The following is an 18,542-nucleotide window of genomic DNA, read 5'->3' as shown; positions in this document are numbered from 1 at the left end:
CTCAGTGAGGACAAATAAACAATTCCTCTTTTCTGCCTGGCAGCCTAGTGTCATGAAATCTATAAGCATTTTACATCTTTGAGACAGTTACCCCTCTTAGAGCACAGCTAACCAGATTTAAAAAGGATTTTGTGTAAAAAAAAAAAAGAAAAAAAGAAGAAGAAAACAGACAGAGAGAGAGACATAAGCAAAAGCATCACACAAGAAGTCAGAATAAAAACAGTACCTTGGACATGTAACTAAAGAGATATACTTACTGCCATCATAATTAAGCGTTGCAAATTTGGCTTGTTTCTCTGCACAGCCAGCACTGTTGCATACTCTCATTTGCAGTTCATACCAGGTTGCCTCCTGGAGGTCATACAGTATGTAGGACTTTGACAAGGATGTCCGCTGAGCAGTTGTCCATACTGTCGTTCCAAACGGCCGGTACTCCAGGGTGAAGGAGGTGATGGGGCAGCCACCATCATTCCAGCCTATCAGGTTCAGCCTCACTCTTGTGGTATTGATACTAGCAAAGAGTTCTTGTTCCTTCGAAAATTGTGGCTCTGGACGTAATGATATATTTCAAGTGAAACGCTTGAGTATTACAGATATAGTGCTCTCAAAAAAAAAATAATATTAAAATATATTTTTTTTGGTACAGTCCTAGCTGTACCAGACTCAATATCTATATATTCTACTACTTCCCTGCTACCTCCTTCCCCCCCACCCCTTGCCTTCTTCTTACACTATGCACCAGACTCAAAAACCTAGATTTTCAAATCCATATGTGAAAAATATCCATATGTCTCTGTATGGACCTGACTTCTCTGTTTGCATGTATTGGCAAAAGTCAGTTTGTGAATCTAGGGCAGAAACTTCATATCATTAAATGCTTCTGTTTACTGCCTTGCAAAAAAAAAAAAAAGAAAAGGAAAAGATATTTCCATTCAGAAAGGGGTTGGCAGGTTGACATTTCTACATACTGGTCTTGCTTTGGGATCTAATATTGGTTTCAGATGATGTATAAATTTTTTTGACAATTCTATGTAGTAGGGGTATACTGACAGTTAAAGTGGCACTTTAGAATTGAAATAATAACAGTAGGTGGACAAAACAGGTCATCAGCAAATGTTATTTACATTAAGATTATTGTAGAGTACTTAAAAGTATTATTCTGCTAACTGCTTAGCAGAAAAAACATTTTTACTTTTGGAAACTACAACTAAGCTAATAAAAATAATCTATAATATGATGTTTTATCCCATGTCATAACAGCATCTTATCCTATGAGGCCTTTTTTATTTTTGCCTTTCTTGATGATGTTCCAAAATATATACTCACTTCTACAGGAATCTAAAAGAAATTGGTGATTCCTGCTGTGGATTTTGAATTATTTTGGTTGGCTTTGTAAATGGCTTTAGATAGAGATGCTTCTTCATCATTCACATGAACAAGAATGATTTTAATATACTAAATCACACAATATTTTGTTCAGTCTGTAAATGTAACACAGGTACTAATATCAAATCCCAGAGAAATTCAAAAGGCTGAGAAATCTGCTTTCTCATGAACTACTTGCATGTTACCCGTATCATGCATAAATCTCTCCTCATTTCAGTCAAAGAAATCTAGAACATTCATCGTCTTGTTCTCTACATGTCACTTTCTTTAAAGTCAGTGGATCATTTTCCCTGGCTACCAATAATTTCAGCATGTGCAGAGGTGATCTGCTGTCTTTCCTGAGCTTCAGCAAGCGATACCAGTTACATCTACTGCATACAAGGTCTTCCTTATGCCACTGAGTGTCAAATAAAATTTTCCACCTTGCTGTGACACTCTAGAGATCTGCAACAGCACAGGTGTGATGAATAGTATATAGGAGAGACATACCTATCACTGTAAACTGACTTTATTATGAAACAACTCTCAAATCAGAGAGTTATAACCAGTGTGAAGAGGTGCAAAACATCTTTAACTGGGTGTGTGTCAAATTTGTTCATAATTATGAGCCATATTCATGTAGAACTCAGCAACTTGGACCATGGGACCCACTGCTCAGTTACTTCAAAACTCCATAAATTTTAGCTGTTTTGCCTTGCAGAACTTCATGCAAACTTCTCCTTTATTTTTGGCACCTATTCTGTTCAAAGAGTGTTCGCTACTTGCATAGTTCTTGCAATATTAGCTCAGAGCAGAAATAAGACATTGGTTCCACTTGCACTGCATATAAATGTACTCTCCTCTTACTTCAGCACCCAGACAAATAACATCCTGAATTTTTACATCAGTACAGGAAAAAATTTCCTCTTGGAAATTGCTATAGCCTGTGATAGCAGCGATACTGACTTCCCAAGTATCTAACAACCCATTTTTGAACAAAATTGTAACTGATATAAAGAAAAAATATGAGCTGATACACATGTTGAGTCTCACAGAGACAGCCATTCCTGTCATAACACTGACAAAAATGGACACAATTGGAAATGTTTCCAAACCCAATATTAAAATATCCAAACCCATCATCTAATCGAACCAAGATCTAAAGTACAATGCAAAAGCTTTAGGTGGGCAAAGGGGGATGCAAATTAACATACCTTTTCCAAGCGTTTTGGCCTCTATGATCTCACTGATGCGTCCTGGCCCCACTCCATTCTGTGCAGTTAGAGTAAACTTGTACCAAGTGCCACATTTCAATGTTTCTAAACGGTAGGACCTCTCACTAGGGCTAATGGGAAAACTGCCCCACTGCTCACTGTTATCTTCTGAATACTGCAAAATATAACCTGCAGGCAAGGCACAAATGGTAATGATAAACCTGACACGAATCACAAATTCTGAAGATAATACGACAAATAATTTCAAAGACGTCATGAAGCTAAAAAAGTCCTATGCACAGGGAGACATACAGCTCTCCCCTGACTAAAAGACATCAAGCAATACATACATTGCCTTCCATTAAAAGAGCTTGAATATCATTTTAATGATAGATTCAAAGGGAAAAGAAAGGGATAGGCATTTCTAAATACCCTTAAATCAGCAATAAAGACCAGATGATGAACCTGGACCCTCAAAAAATGAATGGTTAGAGATTACATGTCTAGAAAATCAGAGAGTGTAACTGTCATAACAGATGAGGATACACATGAAGGAAGTGATTAAATCTGTGATTAAAACACCACAAGAGAAACTGCAATTTGCTGAAAGCTGTTATCACTATGATGGTGCACATTAAAAACTGACAGCAATACAGATTGCTTTGTTTTTCTTTCTTTTTTTCTTTTTTTTTTTTTTTTGAGCCAATCATAACTATATACTAATCCTGTCAACATATGACAATTTATGAAGAAGTTGCAATTAACCTGAATTGTATTACCTCGGATAGAACTGCCACCATTATCTCCAGGTATCCAGGAAAGAGTGATGGAGGAAGATGTAGTTTTGGACACAGTCAGTCTTGGCTGGTCTGGTGGAACTGGATGGGAAATAGTTAAAAATAGATTAAAATTATTAGATGTGATCTTAATCCCACCTAACAGTCATTTATCAAATAACTGTTTTGAGTTGCAAAAAAATGCAAATTATTTCTGTCAAAGTGTCTATTTGGCTGACATCCTTGGTTAAGACAAGAGCAGACAGGCTCTCATTTATGTTTAAATTTTTTACACAGTTTTGTCTTTCAGTTCTTAACCCTTGATTTTCTGGTATGAAAATTTGCAGCCAATTAAAATGCAAATAACATCTGAGCATTTGTTCAAATTTTGCCTTAGTGTGAATAAGATCATCTCCTGAGTAGTAAATTCTTGGTATGCAAATTCATATGTTCTTTTTTGACATTACTGTTAATGTATACTCCTGTATTGTCATTACTTTTCACATATCAGCAATGTTAGGAAAAAATTATTTACTTCAGGAAAAAAATCTGTACGATGGTGGTAAAACACTGGAACAGGTTTCCTAGAGAAGTGGTTGACGTCGCATGTCTGCCAGTGTTCAAGAGGCAATTGGATGCCCTCATTAATATGGTTAGCCCTGAAATGGTCAGGCAGTTGGACTAGAGGGTCTTTAAAGGTCTATTCCAACTGAATTATTCTATTCTATTCCAATAAATACTTTATATAAATTTCAACATGGATATGAAAAGAAGTTGGCAATATGTACCAGTTGACCTTAACCTGACATTTCATTTTAAATGTTTCCTCATATTTTCCACCAACAAAACTCTGCTCTTGGATAATGAAGTTTTTGTTCCCAGTGTAAGTACAGAGGTAAACTTCTGTTGATAGCTTCTTAAAAGCTAAAGACAAGATTTTCCTCTCTTTCTGAATTTTGTAATATTTAAATAAATACTTTTTACTGGAAGAAGGCATAAGGTCATATCTTCTTGGTAAATAACATGAAAATAACTGAATGCAAACAGTTGTCAATCCAACGTCCAAATCTTGCATGCAGACTTAACTGCAAGTGTGTTAATCATTCCGTCAAAAGCAAAACATCTACCATATAAGAAAATACTGATATCTGAGTCAAAATGACATGCATAATACTTTCTTCATTAATTTGGAAGAATGAAATTTTTATTAACGTAGATTAGTACAAATATTTTATGTATACCTGCTAACACACATACCTATGTATTACGATCACATAGCAGTTAATAGCTGTGATAACAATTACAAGATAGATTCTTACCTTGTACCTGCAAATTCAAAATTATTTCATCTGATCCCCAGTTGTTACTGGCCACACAGCTGTAGTATCCAGAGTCTTCTGCTTTCACAGTACGGATGACAAAGCTGCCATTGCTAAAGATGCTTCTTCGCCCATCAATCATCACTAGACTGGGTGTCCCGTTACTACCTCACAGGAAACAAAATGCATACATTAAAGAAGTTACAAAATTACTCAGAATTGGATTTTTTTGAAGCAACTAAGAATGAAAAGAAAATTTGGATGGGTATGGGGAGGTGGGAGGTCCTCCTTTATAAAGATAACAAAGGAGTACTTTCTGCTGGGAAACACCTGCCATTCACTTAAAGAACTCATTTCTTCCTTAACTATCTGCTCTTTCATAAAGTGTAACAATAAAAGACTGTTCCTGGCTACAAAGTACATCATTATATATATATATATACACATATACATACACATATATACATATATACATATATATATATATATACAGGTTATGTGTATCATTCCAAAAGATGGCATTGGAGCACTGCAGTATCACTGCTTACACAGTGCTTGGATGAAAATTATTGTCCATGTGTGTTTCCATGTGTGACTCTGTCAAACTGTGAAACTACAGATCAAAACAAAATAAGGGAAAACAAGAAATGTGCAAGGCACATGTTTATACACTGTTTATACACTCCACAGTGTGATTGAAATGCATCAGACATTTTTTTTTCTGAGATTGAAATGCTACTGTGGCCCTAAAGTTAAAAGAGAAAGGTCACCTAGATTTAACATTTTCATGTAACTTTTGCCCTTCTTCATAACTTTTCTTCTCTTTTTGATACCTTCTAATCACCACATCACTTTTAGTTCAAGGAATTTTTGAACTTCTGCTCTACTGTGACTGTGTGCAGTCCCCACAAATGACCCTTTTCTTATCTTCTGATCCTTCTCTGTCATGAAGCATCACCATCTTCAAGATTTTAGGCACATGGATTTTAGTTGAGTAATACATTTAGTTGCTGGTTACCTATCCTTCATCCATTTGACTGTTGGAGCTGGGTCTCCAACAGCTTTGCAAGGGAGGACAATGTCCTTCATCCAGGGAGTTGTCACCGTGCCACTGAACGTCAAAATTCTGGCAGGAGCTGAGCAAGAGAGAGTGAGGAAGACTGAAATGAGGTGCTTATTCATTCATACAGTCATCTGAAGAGAAACACACACACACAAAACTAAACCTTGAAACATGAACCCATCTCTTTCAAAGCCATGCTTTTAGGTAACTTACTGCACTTAATTCATAATAACAGCTACTTACTTAAGAACAAATGCTGCAGCTTTAGTATCTGGAAGACAAATAACTAGCAGAGAAATGAAAGGGAAGACTGGAAGAGTGCTTGTAGAACAAAAGAGTAAAACTGGTTATTGATCATCTTTACTGATCTTTGTCTGCTTTGTAGTAAACATTATGGATGAAAATTATGTGAAATGGGTGCTTCTCTCCAAAATTCCAGCAGGAAGGGTCTGCAATTGACAGGTATCTTACCAAAGCTAAATTACTGATCCATGACATTTGTTATAATAAGTCTTGGCTTCATTTAAACTATGAGAAAACCAATGCTTATACTCCTGAGGAGAAAGTTGTACGTACTCTCAATTTCTCTGTCAGGTTTAGGTTACTGGGATTAGTTCTTAATTACTAAACTACGCTTTCATTGGCTCAGGAGCTATCTTTGTTTTAACTTGCCTCTCCTATAAAAGAGGTAATTTCTGAAAAGCTCTTTCCATATCCCAGTTATAATTCTGTGATCATAATTTTTCTTGTTAACTCTCTCTTTTTTTTTTTTTTTTAAATTGGTGATTCCGGTTACCTACAATAAACATACTTCTCTCAACTCTTTGTAGAAATGGACCATATCAAGCTCTTCAGAAACATACTTTGCTGTCTGCTATCCAAACTGGTCTTTATTCTTGAAAAATAGATTTTCACCATGGATGAGATGATTTATGCGATCATGTAGTCCAGTATATTTTTTATCCCTAGCAACAGGGTGGTGGTGTTAGTCAACATTTGAGACTAAAACTACAGATAACTTCTTTTTCCAACAGTAATCATACTGTTTAATGGGGTGGCATGAGTGTGATTCCACAAAATAAATTCAAACTGGGTTGGTAGTTTTTTTCCAGGTCAGTTAAAGGCAAGATGGCTTATTGCCACCGCTTTGGTCAGGGAGTGGAGCCAGAAAGGAGTGTTCAGCACTTTTTGCAATGACAAGTTGAAGCCATTCTGGCAGCTGAGAATTACCAGAAATGAACATGGCTGATTTTAGAACAGCTTATACAGAGCTCCAAAATACTGGATTGAATACACAGAGAAGCTTTTAGGTGCCTTAGAAAAGTTCATTCAAGTGTGTAGATATATCCTCAGAGTAATATAAACAAACATACTATGTGTTTATATAAACAAACAAAGTAACAGAAATTTGGGTTTACTAAGTTTGTATTAGAACTCAAAAGACGACCACAAATTAATATTTCTGTATTATTATCTGTCAGGTATTTCTGTAGAGGCTAAGCTATACAACAACACTGACTTCAAATGTGGAAATAAGGGTGGCTTCTTTTTGGAAAATGTTCTATGAAAGAACCTATGAAAAATGTAGAGATAATTACATATTTTTAGCTTATGACCTTGAAACTAAAGGAGCTCAAGACATGTCAACAGAAGTTTCTCTTCCCTGTTTTCTGAGAAAGCACAGATTCTAATACAGTGCCTGGAAATATTACTTTTTTTTATTCACTGAGAAAGCTCAATTTATTTTAATGCCAAGTTCTAGTGAGAATTTATATTTTAAATATATTTCCCAATTCCCCTATTGGCTCCAGAATTCAAACCTATTTTTTTTTTCTTTAAACATGACATTCTCCCATGAACTTTAAGATGGACAGGCTTGTTACAACAGCTACTGAATTAAGCAAAATAAACCTTCATATATTAACATGTTAATACACCTCAAAGAGTCTATGTGAAGTCCACAAACATGAAGAGACACTTAAACCAGTTCTGCTCATGTCAGCTCTCAGGTCAGCTAAATATATAAACAAAGTATCACCTGTGTAGTTTCAGTCTATAACATACATAAATGGTAAAGTTGTGTTAAGTTTCAGTGAGATTTATTTCTCAAAAATGACCCTTGATAGAAACTGACTTCTTTTTGGACTTTAAACATACATTTCAAAGACACATAATGAATACAGATACTTGAAATACTGTATTTTTAATCCTGATCTACTTCAATAATCCACATTGATCAGACCTTGCATTTAATAATCCTTTCTGCACCAACTGGAAAAAATGCTAGCTAGCATCAAATATAACTGTGATTTTTCATCTCAATGGGTTTTTATCCTCTACTAATAATATTAAAAAAAAAAATCTTGCATAATGGAACAAACCTTTTAGAGTGAAGGGAAATTACTTCAGTGGGCTGCAGTGGGATTTAAGATATTCGTAAAAAGAAATGATTTCACAGATTATACGACCAGTTTGGACAGTATAGCCTATGTTCTCTTCAAGCCTTGTGGAAGATTAAGCTTCCCAAGAGATGTTTCTTTGGTCACAATTTTAACTGAAAACATAATAGCTTTTTAAAGATTTAGTGTAACAGAAAAAGTCCAGGTTAGGTGTTGGCACAATGCTACTTTCCAAGCTGCCAAATACTGGCACGTCCACTCCTGGCATTACAGGAGCTGAACAGACAGACCTGGCTCCCTCCTGGCTGCTCTGATGGTTAGCCTCAGAGAAGGGTGTTGCTGCTTGTGCTACCTCAAGGAGGTGATACACCTGAATAATGCTAAGACAATGAATGGTCACTAAGTCTAATGAAATAGACTTGCTTTGCACTGTGGCACTCCTAAGGATATATCTTCTAGAAAAGATTTACAAAGGCCTATACTACCACAAGCCATGGGCTAATTAGCTACTGAAACTGAAAAATGCTCATTCTACCCAAAGACTGCATATGTCATATGAAATGTTGATGCCACTGAAATTAGTGTTACAAGGCTCATTTGTCTTCAGTGATGTTAGGTTTTTGTTGCAGGAGATGTCTAATGGCACTCGAGCAATCTTAAAAACCAGCAGGAGATGCTGTCAGCAATGACTGCCTACAAAACACATCTGTAAGCATCTGGCCCACTCCTAGTAACTCTAGGGCATTCTGAACACTGGTGGTCAGAAACTCAAATTCCTGTTCCATGCAGGCATTCCCTCCGCATCATGAAGTCTGAAATCTCATTTAAAATGAGATATTAATCATTTTCTCCCTATCTTCTCCACCTCTCCAGTGTTTCTCAAAATATTCAGCTATTTCTAACTGCTGCCACTTACTTTAGAACAAAGCATGTATAATGCAGGAATCCTGCTGAAGCCTTCAGCATGACTTGGCACCATTATTACCAAACTTTTTTTTTTTTGATATTCATTTATTTTTAGTAGTTATTTTAACAGTGAATACTTCATTAAGTCGTAGGTTCGGTGCTATATCTCTAGAGCACATTTCTGTTGTAGTTCTGATTTTCAATATCCTGTGTGTTTCACTGCATTGTGATGTGCAGAAGTAATACAAACTTCACAGCAGCGTAAGACAGTGGTAGGATTGCAGATCATAACTCAGAAGTGCACATTACAAAGCATAGAGGACTATTTTTGTGAAAACAGCCACAGCTTCTTATGCATTATCTATTTCTTTCATGCACTGAATGCTTTTAACGAGGTGGTAAAACAACATGAAAATTCTTAACTTCAATCTTATTTATAGCTTAACTTCTAGTAATGTTCTGAGACTGCTAACAGGTACACAAACAATAGAAAACTAGTAACAAAATAAATGCCTAGTGAAGTTCATCTGACAGTAATAGGTTTGGAATATTAAGATGTATTCATAAGGTTGAAATACCTTGAGTCTCATAGAACTCTCCCTTTTGAGCCAAGAGAACGTTGTGTAGCACGTAGGCAATTCAGCTGTAGGCCTTGCCTTGTTGCTATCAAAGCTACGCAAATACCTACCCACCAGCCTGACCTTGGATGTCATGGCATTGGATTAGGACTATGTCTGTTCATACATGTATTTATTTCAAATTATCCAGTCATTAATTGAAGATAAAGAGGTACCTTCACTGAAGAGTGAGCTTTCTCATGATAATGAGGTTTTCTGTGTGTTTAGTTGTTTAAATTACGAATCCTATTACCTACTCTAACTGTTGTGGAAGAAGTGTCCATAACTTCTTTGCAAGATGCCATAACAGATTTTTTTTTCTCTAGAGAACACAACCAGATTTTAAAGGCACGGGGGAACAAGAGCCATGGCAGTTCACTGCCGCTTAATCCAAACAAAAGAGCAATCGGTTAATACCATGGGTTAGGAGTCTCTTTCATTTACTTTCTCAAAGAATATAGTGTGTATTCCTGTACGCCGAATTCTTAAAGAAACAGACTGATAAGGTGCATATAGTATCATGTCAGTCCTGTATGCAGTTTAAAACCATTACATACACAAAGCAACATAGACTAGGAGACAAATCTGTTAAACATTAATGCTCAGGTAGTCTACAAGAACAGGAGAAACTTAACATTAAAGTCAGAGATTTCTTCCAAAAGGATTAGATTACTATACGTCTAGTTCTATCATTGTCATGTTGCTGGGAAATGCCATTCTTAATCAACCATGATCAGAAAACAAGAACAAGGTGTGTGCAAGGTTTTCTGGTTTTTATATATATTTGATAGGCTAAAAACACAACTTCCAAGACAACAATGAAGCATAATTTGGGGGGACATGATCTGCTTACATGGAGACTGAACTTTTATCTCTGTAGTTACTTTTCATTTGTTGGGGTTGTATTTCCTTATTCTTGACAGTTAATTACAGAGAATAACAATCTGTTCTGAGACACTAAAGGAAGAAATGTTAACTTGAATTAAGCTTTCATTTAAATTGGACTAGCCATTTCACATCAACCCCCTATCTAGTCATTCTCATTGTTCTCAGAGGGGTTCTTAAGGAGGTTATAATTAAGTTGGCATAATTCAATTCCAAGTTAACTCTCATTAGCTGTCATGATGTTACCATTGTTTGGACAGTTACTGTGAAATAAGTGGAGAAAGAAGGAAGCAAACAAGTTCAGAATAATGGTCAGTCAAATGTTCATGAACTGGAGACTTTCCCCTCCCCATATTGCATCCCATTTGCACTCCTTTTGGCAAAATTAGTTTATAACTGTTGCTACAACTGTGATGTGTTACTTGTTTCAGATGTGTTGGGGGGAGAAAGATCTTTAAGGCTATTAACTCTGCCCATCCTTCTTTATGTGTGTGTCCACTGTCCTCATCACTGATCACCATTTCTCCCAACTCTCTAAAAGGCCCAGTGATGCATTCATACAGGAAATCTTGTACACGATATAATAATTTCTAACCTGGCTATATCCAAAGTTCATAAAATCACAATGTATCAGTATTCCTAATACCCATCAAAATTTCCACAAACACATTACAGAATCACAGTCACAGAATCATCTAGGTTGGACGAGACCTCCAAGATCACCTAGTCCAACCTCTGACCTAACACTAACAAGTCCTCCATTAAACCATATCACTAAGCTCTACATCTAAACATGTTTTAAAGACCTCCAGGGATGGTGACTCCACCACTTCCCTGGGCAGCCTATTCCAATGCCTAAAGTCTGTCTAAAAGATATTTTCATATAGAGGATAATTCTGGCTTCAACAATATCATGTACCATAGACAGATAGAAGAGCTAAATATTTATTGCATGAAACCGTAACCTTGGACTTCTCTCTTTTACCTCCCTGAGTAGTCTGACCTGTGTAGAGCCAATGTAAGTGGAAGTGAGAAGTTTCCAAGTTCTACTTGAGGCCAATAGTTCTTGGAGAGCAAACATGCAAACCACCAAAGAAAAGCCACTTTCCTTACGTTTTCAAAAGAATCACAGAATCACAGAATTTCTAGGTTGGAAGAGACCTCAAGATCATCGAGTCCAACCTCTGACCTAACACTAACAAGTCCTCCACTAAACCATATCACTAAGCTCTATATCTAAACATCTTTTAAAATCCTCCAGGGATGGTGACTCCACCTCTTCCCTGGGTAGCCTGTTCCAATGTCTAACAACCCTTTCAGTAAAGAAGTTCTTCCTAACATCCAACCTAAACCTCCCCTGGCGCAGCTTTAGCCCATTCCCCCTCGTCCTGTCACCAGGCACGTGGGAGAACAGACCAACCCCCACCTCTCTACAGCCTCCTTTAATTTACCTGTAGAGAGCGATAAGGTTGCCCCTGAGCCTCCTCTTCTCCAGGCTGAACAAGCCCAGCTCCCTCAGCCGCTCCTTGTAGGACTTGTTCTCCAGACCCCTCACCAGCTTTGTCGCCCTTCTCTCGACTCTCTCGAGCAACTCGATGTCCTTCTTGTAGGGAGGGGCCCAAAACTGAACACAGTACTCGAGGTGCGGCCTCACCAGAGCCGAGTACAGGGGGACAATCACTTCCCTAGCCCTGCTGGCCACACTGCTTCTTATACAAGCCAGGATGCCGTTGGCCTTCTTGGCCACCTGCGCACACTGCTGGCTCATATTCAGCCAACTATCAACCAATACTCCCAGGTCCTTGTCCGCCAGGCAGCTTTCCAACCACTCATTTCCCAGTCTATAGCATTGCTTGGGGTTGTTGTGTCCCAAGTTCAGGACCCAGCACTTGGCCTTGTTAAATTTCATACAAATTATTCATCACTTTTTTTTTCAGTCCAAAGCGTGTATTTGTAAGAGAGGTTTTACCTCTAGCATTATCTAATTAAAATTTTATATTGGAGTATAACTATTAGTTCTAACCTTGACTGGATGCATTCTATTGTCCTTCAAAACAAAGTCCGTTCCATACTGACTTGCCTATATTGAAGTAAATAATTGCTTTTCCTTAAAGTACCCTTGTCTTTTTATACAAGCACACATTGAAACCTTAGCCCTGCTTCCTTGAGGTGTTTTTCCAATGTTCCTCATCCACCTTTTAAGATCTCAGCTTTGGTGTCACCAATGTTCAAAATGTTGCATGCAATCGTCCTGCAAGGAATTCAACAATGGAAAAGCTTCAGACTTTTCAGATCCTTTAGACTTTTCATAACCTTTCAGGTTAACACTGTATAGCTAATAAGAGAAAAGATTTTCTGAAAGAATGTATAGAAACTGCCTGATATCAAAAGAAGCTGAAGGTAAAAGTGACTTGCCAGTTGGCAAAACCAACCTGTAATAGGGAGCAAGCATTCGCCTGTTTCTTCCAAATTATGCCATTTTACCTTGCTATACCCTGCCAACATTACCACCAATAAATCTGTCATAGTGTTCTACAGTAGGAAAACACAGTAGTTCATACAACTTTCTTACAGTCATGTTGAAAAATATCCATCTCATATGGTAAGAACTTTGGCCTAAAAAAGTGGCAAAGAAGACATGTGAGTTCCCATCAGAAGCCTGAGGAGCTCTGTTTTCAACTTCTATGTATTGATAACTACTTTTTTTTTGTGTTAAAATAGTACCCTCCAAACACCATCACTGGCATTCATGACAATAGCTCTGATAGTTAGTTTTCCGTCATTAAATTGGTTAGCTACCATCTGAGTAGGTAGGAACAGAAAGCCTCCCTATGGTGACAGCATATGCTCTTCCATGCAGAAAATGCTTTCATGTTGGTGGCATTTTGCTGAAGTTCTATAATGCTTTTTAAAGAAGTATCTGTCTTTGTAAAGCACTAGACACTTTACATTATTACGTCATTAGCAATATGAATGAAGCATAGCAGGCTTTTAAAACTCTAAAGTCAATCAAATATATCTACTTTTGCAACTTTAGGGACCTGTGCACTACATGGTTCATATTGTCAAATGATCTCATATTACCAATTTGAATGGAAAAGATAGAAAATCAGGCCGAATACCCCGTTTAAAGACTGGGTCTAACTGAATTCTTCTCACCTTCTTATATAAAATGGTAGGTTTCTATTTCCAAACTAAGGACCAATAGTGTTGTGAGCATCATGTCTCACAGAACAGGTAATTAAGAATACATGGGCCTAAGTAATATAGGTTTTTTAGAACAACAAATACAGCTGGAAGAAAATATGGAAGATTTGAGGCACATCATATTCAGATTTGAAATAGAAGCAGCAAACTTAATATAAAAAAAAATAAAAAATAAAAAATAAAAATAAAAAATAAATGTAAGTTGAGAACTATTGTTCAGAGTTTAGATATACTAAACAGACTGCTTAGCACAGAAGGTAGCAAAGTACCTGTGGAGTACACAAGAGATATTAGTAAAGAGAGGAATTATAAAGAAGTTATCTTGTGTTATCTTGTGTGACAAAAAAAAAAAAAAAAAAAAAGGAGGCACATTCAGAAAGGGAGGGAGATCATCTGCAAACTCTCTGTACCCAACAAAAGAAGATAAAAAATGCTCAAAAAACCTATTTATTTCCTTCTGTGGTAGGTGGGATGAATTACCCCCTAGAGGAGCACATCATTCTTTCTCTCTCTGCTGACTACTGCAAAAGCTTGGGTAATTAGCTGAGAGTTGTCACCTAACTTTTGGAGAGAACTGAAGTTGCTACTGACAAATCCCATACTTAGTAAGCAATGAGACCTAAATAAACCACATGCCAATTATAACAGTAATTAGCATTGTAAAATTCTGAATTGCTTAAAAAGTGCTGTCATCATACCTTTTGCTAGTGGTTCTACAGTGATGATCTCGCTGCTGTTGCCTCTTCCTGCAGCAGTCACTGCTACCACCCAGACGCTGTACTGGCGATTCCGACTCAGGTTGGGGATTCTGTAGGAAAATGAGTCGGGAGAGGCTTCAAACTCGCTGATCACCTGTGACAGGAGAGACAAATATTTCCAAACTCAAATAAATGGTATTTGGAAAAGTCTGCTAAGCTGAGTGCTACAAAGCCTGTTACTTCAGGGTAATTGGAATGAGTATCAATTGCTCCACACAGATGGTGAATGGCAATAAACAGAGCAGACACAGTAACTCATTGCAATCAATTTATATTCAGCGAATTTGGGCCTATATTTTGTTTACAAATTATTTTTATTTAGCTTAGGATTTTTATGTGTCTGTTTATTTTTACAGGGTTGGATAAGCAATTTAAGTTAAAGTATTTGGCAAATTCGTACTGTGAATTGTTCTGACAAACCAGTTTTGGTTTAGAATAAACAGAAGAGGATTCAGCACTGCATCTGCTATGAAAACTGGAGTTTACTACTCCATAGGTCACCTAGAACCTTTGTGCTGGTGTACCTTATCCCTGGGTTTGGTGATTTATTCCCTTAGTAATGGAGTGAATCAAGAAATAAAACTCTGTTCTGTAATAGACTATTCAAACTTCCCACAAGTCTAGTTTTGTTTTATCATAAAATTACTTTAATTCAAAGATTCCCAGCTGAATGTCATCTCCACTACTTAGCTGCATTAGCAGTGAAGAAGTACATGCACTGGAGGAAATGCTAGTTGAGTCTGGAGAATATAGATTTATATTTTTGTACACTGTGGCCTATAGTCCGCAAGAAGCTCTACTCCTTCGTGGAGGAGAAGGGAAACCTCATCATGCCTCAGCAGTATTACAGTATTCAGTGTAGCCATTTTCATTTCTAACATGAGCTTTGTAATTCTTGCATGTAAAAACAGATAGGTCACTAACCATTAGAAGGAATAATAAAGGCTCACTTTCCTATGCCATATTAAGCATAGCAATAGCTAACTAACATCAGGCTAAAAATAATTAGAATATTAATGACGTAGAAAAGAAACTTTCACTGTGAATCTACATTGACATGTTATTTTTAATGCAATCTAAACTTGATTCAGACTGACAGAAGGTGTGCAAGGAAACTCTTTGATATACAAATACCTGCTGCTGGTAAAGGCCAATTTCAGCTGATTAGCATTTCAAAAGGTAGTTTGAGCTGAAAGCATTGGAATATATAGTTGACTCTTCAAAGTGAATTCCAAATAAATGATTTTATTTTTCTGAGGTGTCTTTAAATAACTCTTCAGTGTAAACTGGCAGCCAGTTTCAGCTACTTAATGTGTCACTGTGTTTCTCTCTTCTTGATCTGGCATCTCCTGTGGCTAGGGGAGGGTGGATTCATCTCATCTCCTTCTGAAATCTACAGTGAAGACATGTAGATAGATCTATGCCATTCTAAACCTTGACTCCCGTTAGAGACACTGCAAAGAAACATGCACATCTAAGGCAAGGTTCTTCTGGTCTATTTGGGACACATACACTGCAGTGGGATGAATCATGCCTTAGACATACCTAGTTTTCCCCATCAGCTCTAGAAGTGTTGCTCAACATTCAACTCTAGAGTGAGCTCATAACTAGCTCAATAATAGTTACCCTGAAGACATCTTAATTTGAGTAAGATGGAAAACATTCTATCAAGTGAATGTCCTTATTAACTAAAGTATTTACCTCCCTGGCTTTTATAAAAATGTGTGCTTCTATTTGCTTCTACGAGACCACAACCTGTCTCCTCTATAAACTTTTCTGGGGAGACTGGTTTGCTCCAGCTCACAATCTCACTATACTTTCTAGACAATCTCATTGCTCCTGTCAAAATGCCAAGTCAGTTTGTCCCATTTAGCAAGCATTTGCCTGGGTTTCCACTTCTGATATGAAGAGGTCAGTGCAGGCAGACACTCCTATTATTATGTGAAATATTACAACAGGTTTTGAGAGCCATCTGTCTTGACATTTACATGAGAATATTGGACAAATGCCTGTGGCTTGACAGGCTGGATCTTTGTGAGGTTATACATAAAAATTAATGTATTGATCATAGCACAGGAAGTTGAATTTTAATATTCATGAGGCAGCATTTCCTAGGGTTAATTTGAAAGTCAAACAGGCTAGGCTGTCTCTGGTACTTAGGTTCCACTCATTAATGCAGCCATCTAGCACAAGCTAAAAAAAACTTCTAAAACATGTGGACAGAACATGAATATGGTATTTAAGAACAGCAAACCATTACAGACCTCTGCATTGCTAAAATTTCATTCCAGCAAGCATCATTCCAGTTAAAGTTATACTGTGTTTTTTTGTTTGTTTGTTTGTTTATTTTCCTAGACTCCTATGACTTTTGAAAGGGACATAGGACTAGCTTCCAAAGGCAGCCATAATTCTGCAGATCTCCTGCTTGAAATGCGTTACTGTTCAGCTCCCCTCTACCACAGCAGAAGCTAGGACAGTCAGACAGACAAGAACCTTGTATAAAATTGCTAAACACAATTTGGGGAGTAGAGATTTTATGTTTGGGACAAAGAGAGAATCTAAGTAGAAAAGGAAAATCTCAGCCTTGGAGATACAGCACTGTTACAAAGCTCTCCTGCTCTCAGGGCTGATGTAAGAGAAAAACAACCAAACATCCAAAATTCCCATTTGCAGCGTGGTCAGCTGTGAGAGAATCTCAAAGTAGAGAATCTCTCTCTCCCTGGGGCTCCAAAGGCAGAAGAATCACAGAATTAGTTTCTCTATTGTCTTTTTAAATGCCTTGTCTTTAATTCCTTTCCTCCTCCTACAGAGGATCGGCTTTATTAATACATTTCCAATTGTAGTCCTTTCAAATATAAATTCAATTATTCATTAAATTAATTTAAAAATGATTCTGGAAAATATATCTTCACTAAATTTGTGATTCTTATTTTCTTAAAAGAAACTGCTATAGCAAAAGATTTTGGTTTCTAACTGGTTAACATATCCTTTCTGTTTCCTCAGCTAACATTCTCTGTTAAACACTTGGGGATGCTCCAGTGACAAATAATCAATTTTACTTGTAACTTTTACTTGTCATTTCAATTAGACTAACATGCTAGAGATTTTCATTACACAAGAAGAAAAATAGGGAGCTTTGTCAGCAAAGAGAAGATTAAACAATTGAAATAAGAAAAAGAATTAAAGGAACGTCACCTTGTCACATACTGGTCTTTCCATGTGCCAGTACAAAACATTTACTGTTATGTTATCCCAAAAGCAGGAACATGCTTGCTCAATGGATTTTTTTCAACTGGTTATTTTTATTTTTTAAAATTTAGTTTATAGATGATGGGCTAATTTTTCTCCCATCTTCATCTCACTGTCTAAGGAGCACAGACAGGGACAAAACTCTAAAAAAACAGTGACAGCTGTGCATAATAAAATTAAATCTAAGCCCTTTACAAGAATGCAGTCAATCTACTTCTCAAACAAGGCAACAGCAAGAGATCCTGAGGAACAGCCACTGCAGGTAGTATTGTTTTCTTCTGATGCAACTTCAGCTGAACTGGTATGCATTGCTTTGTATGCTTTGAAATAGTATGCCATCTCCTGGCAAATAAATAGGAGATGTGCATAAACTCAGAACCCTTAGACTGTTTTTTGCTTGTTTGGTTGATTGTTGTATTTTCTAACACAAACGGGGAAAAAAAAATCAAAAGGGTGAATTCAAAAATTACGTTTTTAACAGTACTCAAGCAAACATGGAATTTCCCAAGTAGGGAATTAAGGTTACAGGTATCATTTACTCTGTACTGGAAGATTACATGAGTCAAAGCCTGTCTGTACCTTGTTTACAACTGCATATACACAATTTCTGATGTAAGGTAAGCACATTGAAGATCTATATGTTCTCGTTCTCTGCAAATTGTGAGGAAACACGGAGGTGAACTGAGAAAGCCATATGGAGACTTTTACGACAAGAGTGCAAAGCAGGAAAGGCAGATTTGCAGTGTGTTCTGTGAAGTACGAGAACATATGAGTTATTTACCTT

The 18,542-nt window shown here is 37.0% G+C and overlaps 1 protein-coding gene across 2 annotated transcripts in view; it reads right to left on the bottom strand.

Moving 5' to 3' along the window:
* The window catches only part of DSCAM (DS cell adhesion molecule), a 465,290-nt gene that overhangs the window by 47,544 nt on the left and 399,204 nt on the right, over positions 1 to 18,542 (bottom strand). Inside the window, exons 21-26 of one of the 2 annotated variants that reach the window (XM_068687720.1) lie at positions 14,450 to 14,603; positions 5,693 to 5,810; positions 4,675 to 4,838; positions 3,359 to 3,457; positions 2,580 to 2,768; positions 258 to 548 (exon numbers count right to left, since the gene is read on the bottom strand). In XM_068687720.1, the coding sequence (XP_068543821.1) occupies positions 258 to 548; positions 2,580 to 2,768; positions 3,359 to 3,457; positions 4,675 to 4,838; positions 5,693 to 5,810; positions 14,450 to 14,603 (1,015 nt within the window). Of the gene's footprint in view, positions 1 to 257; positions 549 to 2,579; positions 2,769 to 3,358; positions 3,458 to 4,674; positions 4,843 to 5,692; positions 5,811 to 14,449; positions 14,604 to 18,542 lie in introns of those variants that run through there. The other variant, XM_068687730.1, reaches the window with a different exon arrangement.

Source organism: Anas acuta, chromosome 1 (assembly GCF_963932015.1).
Source record: "Anas acuta chromosome 1, bAnaAcu1.1, whole genome shotgun sequence".
Taxonomy (NCBI): Eukaryota; Metazoa; Chordata; class Aves; order Anseriformes; family Anatidae; genus Anas; species Anas acuta.
The sequence above is the reverse complement of the archived record's forward strand: the minus strand, read 5'-3'. Positions and strand labels throughout refer to the sequence as shown.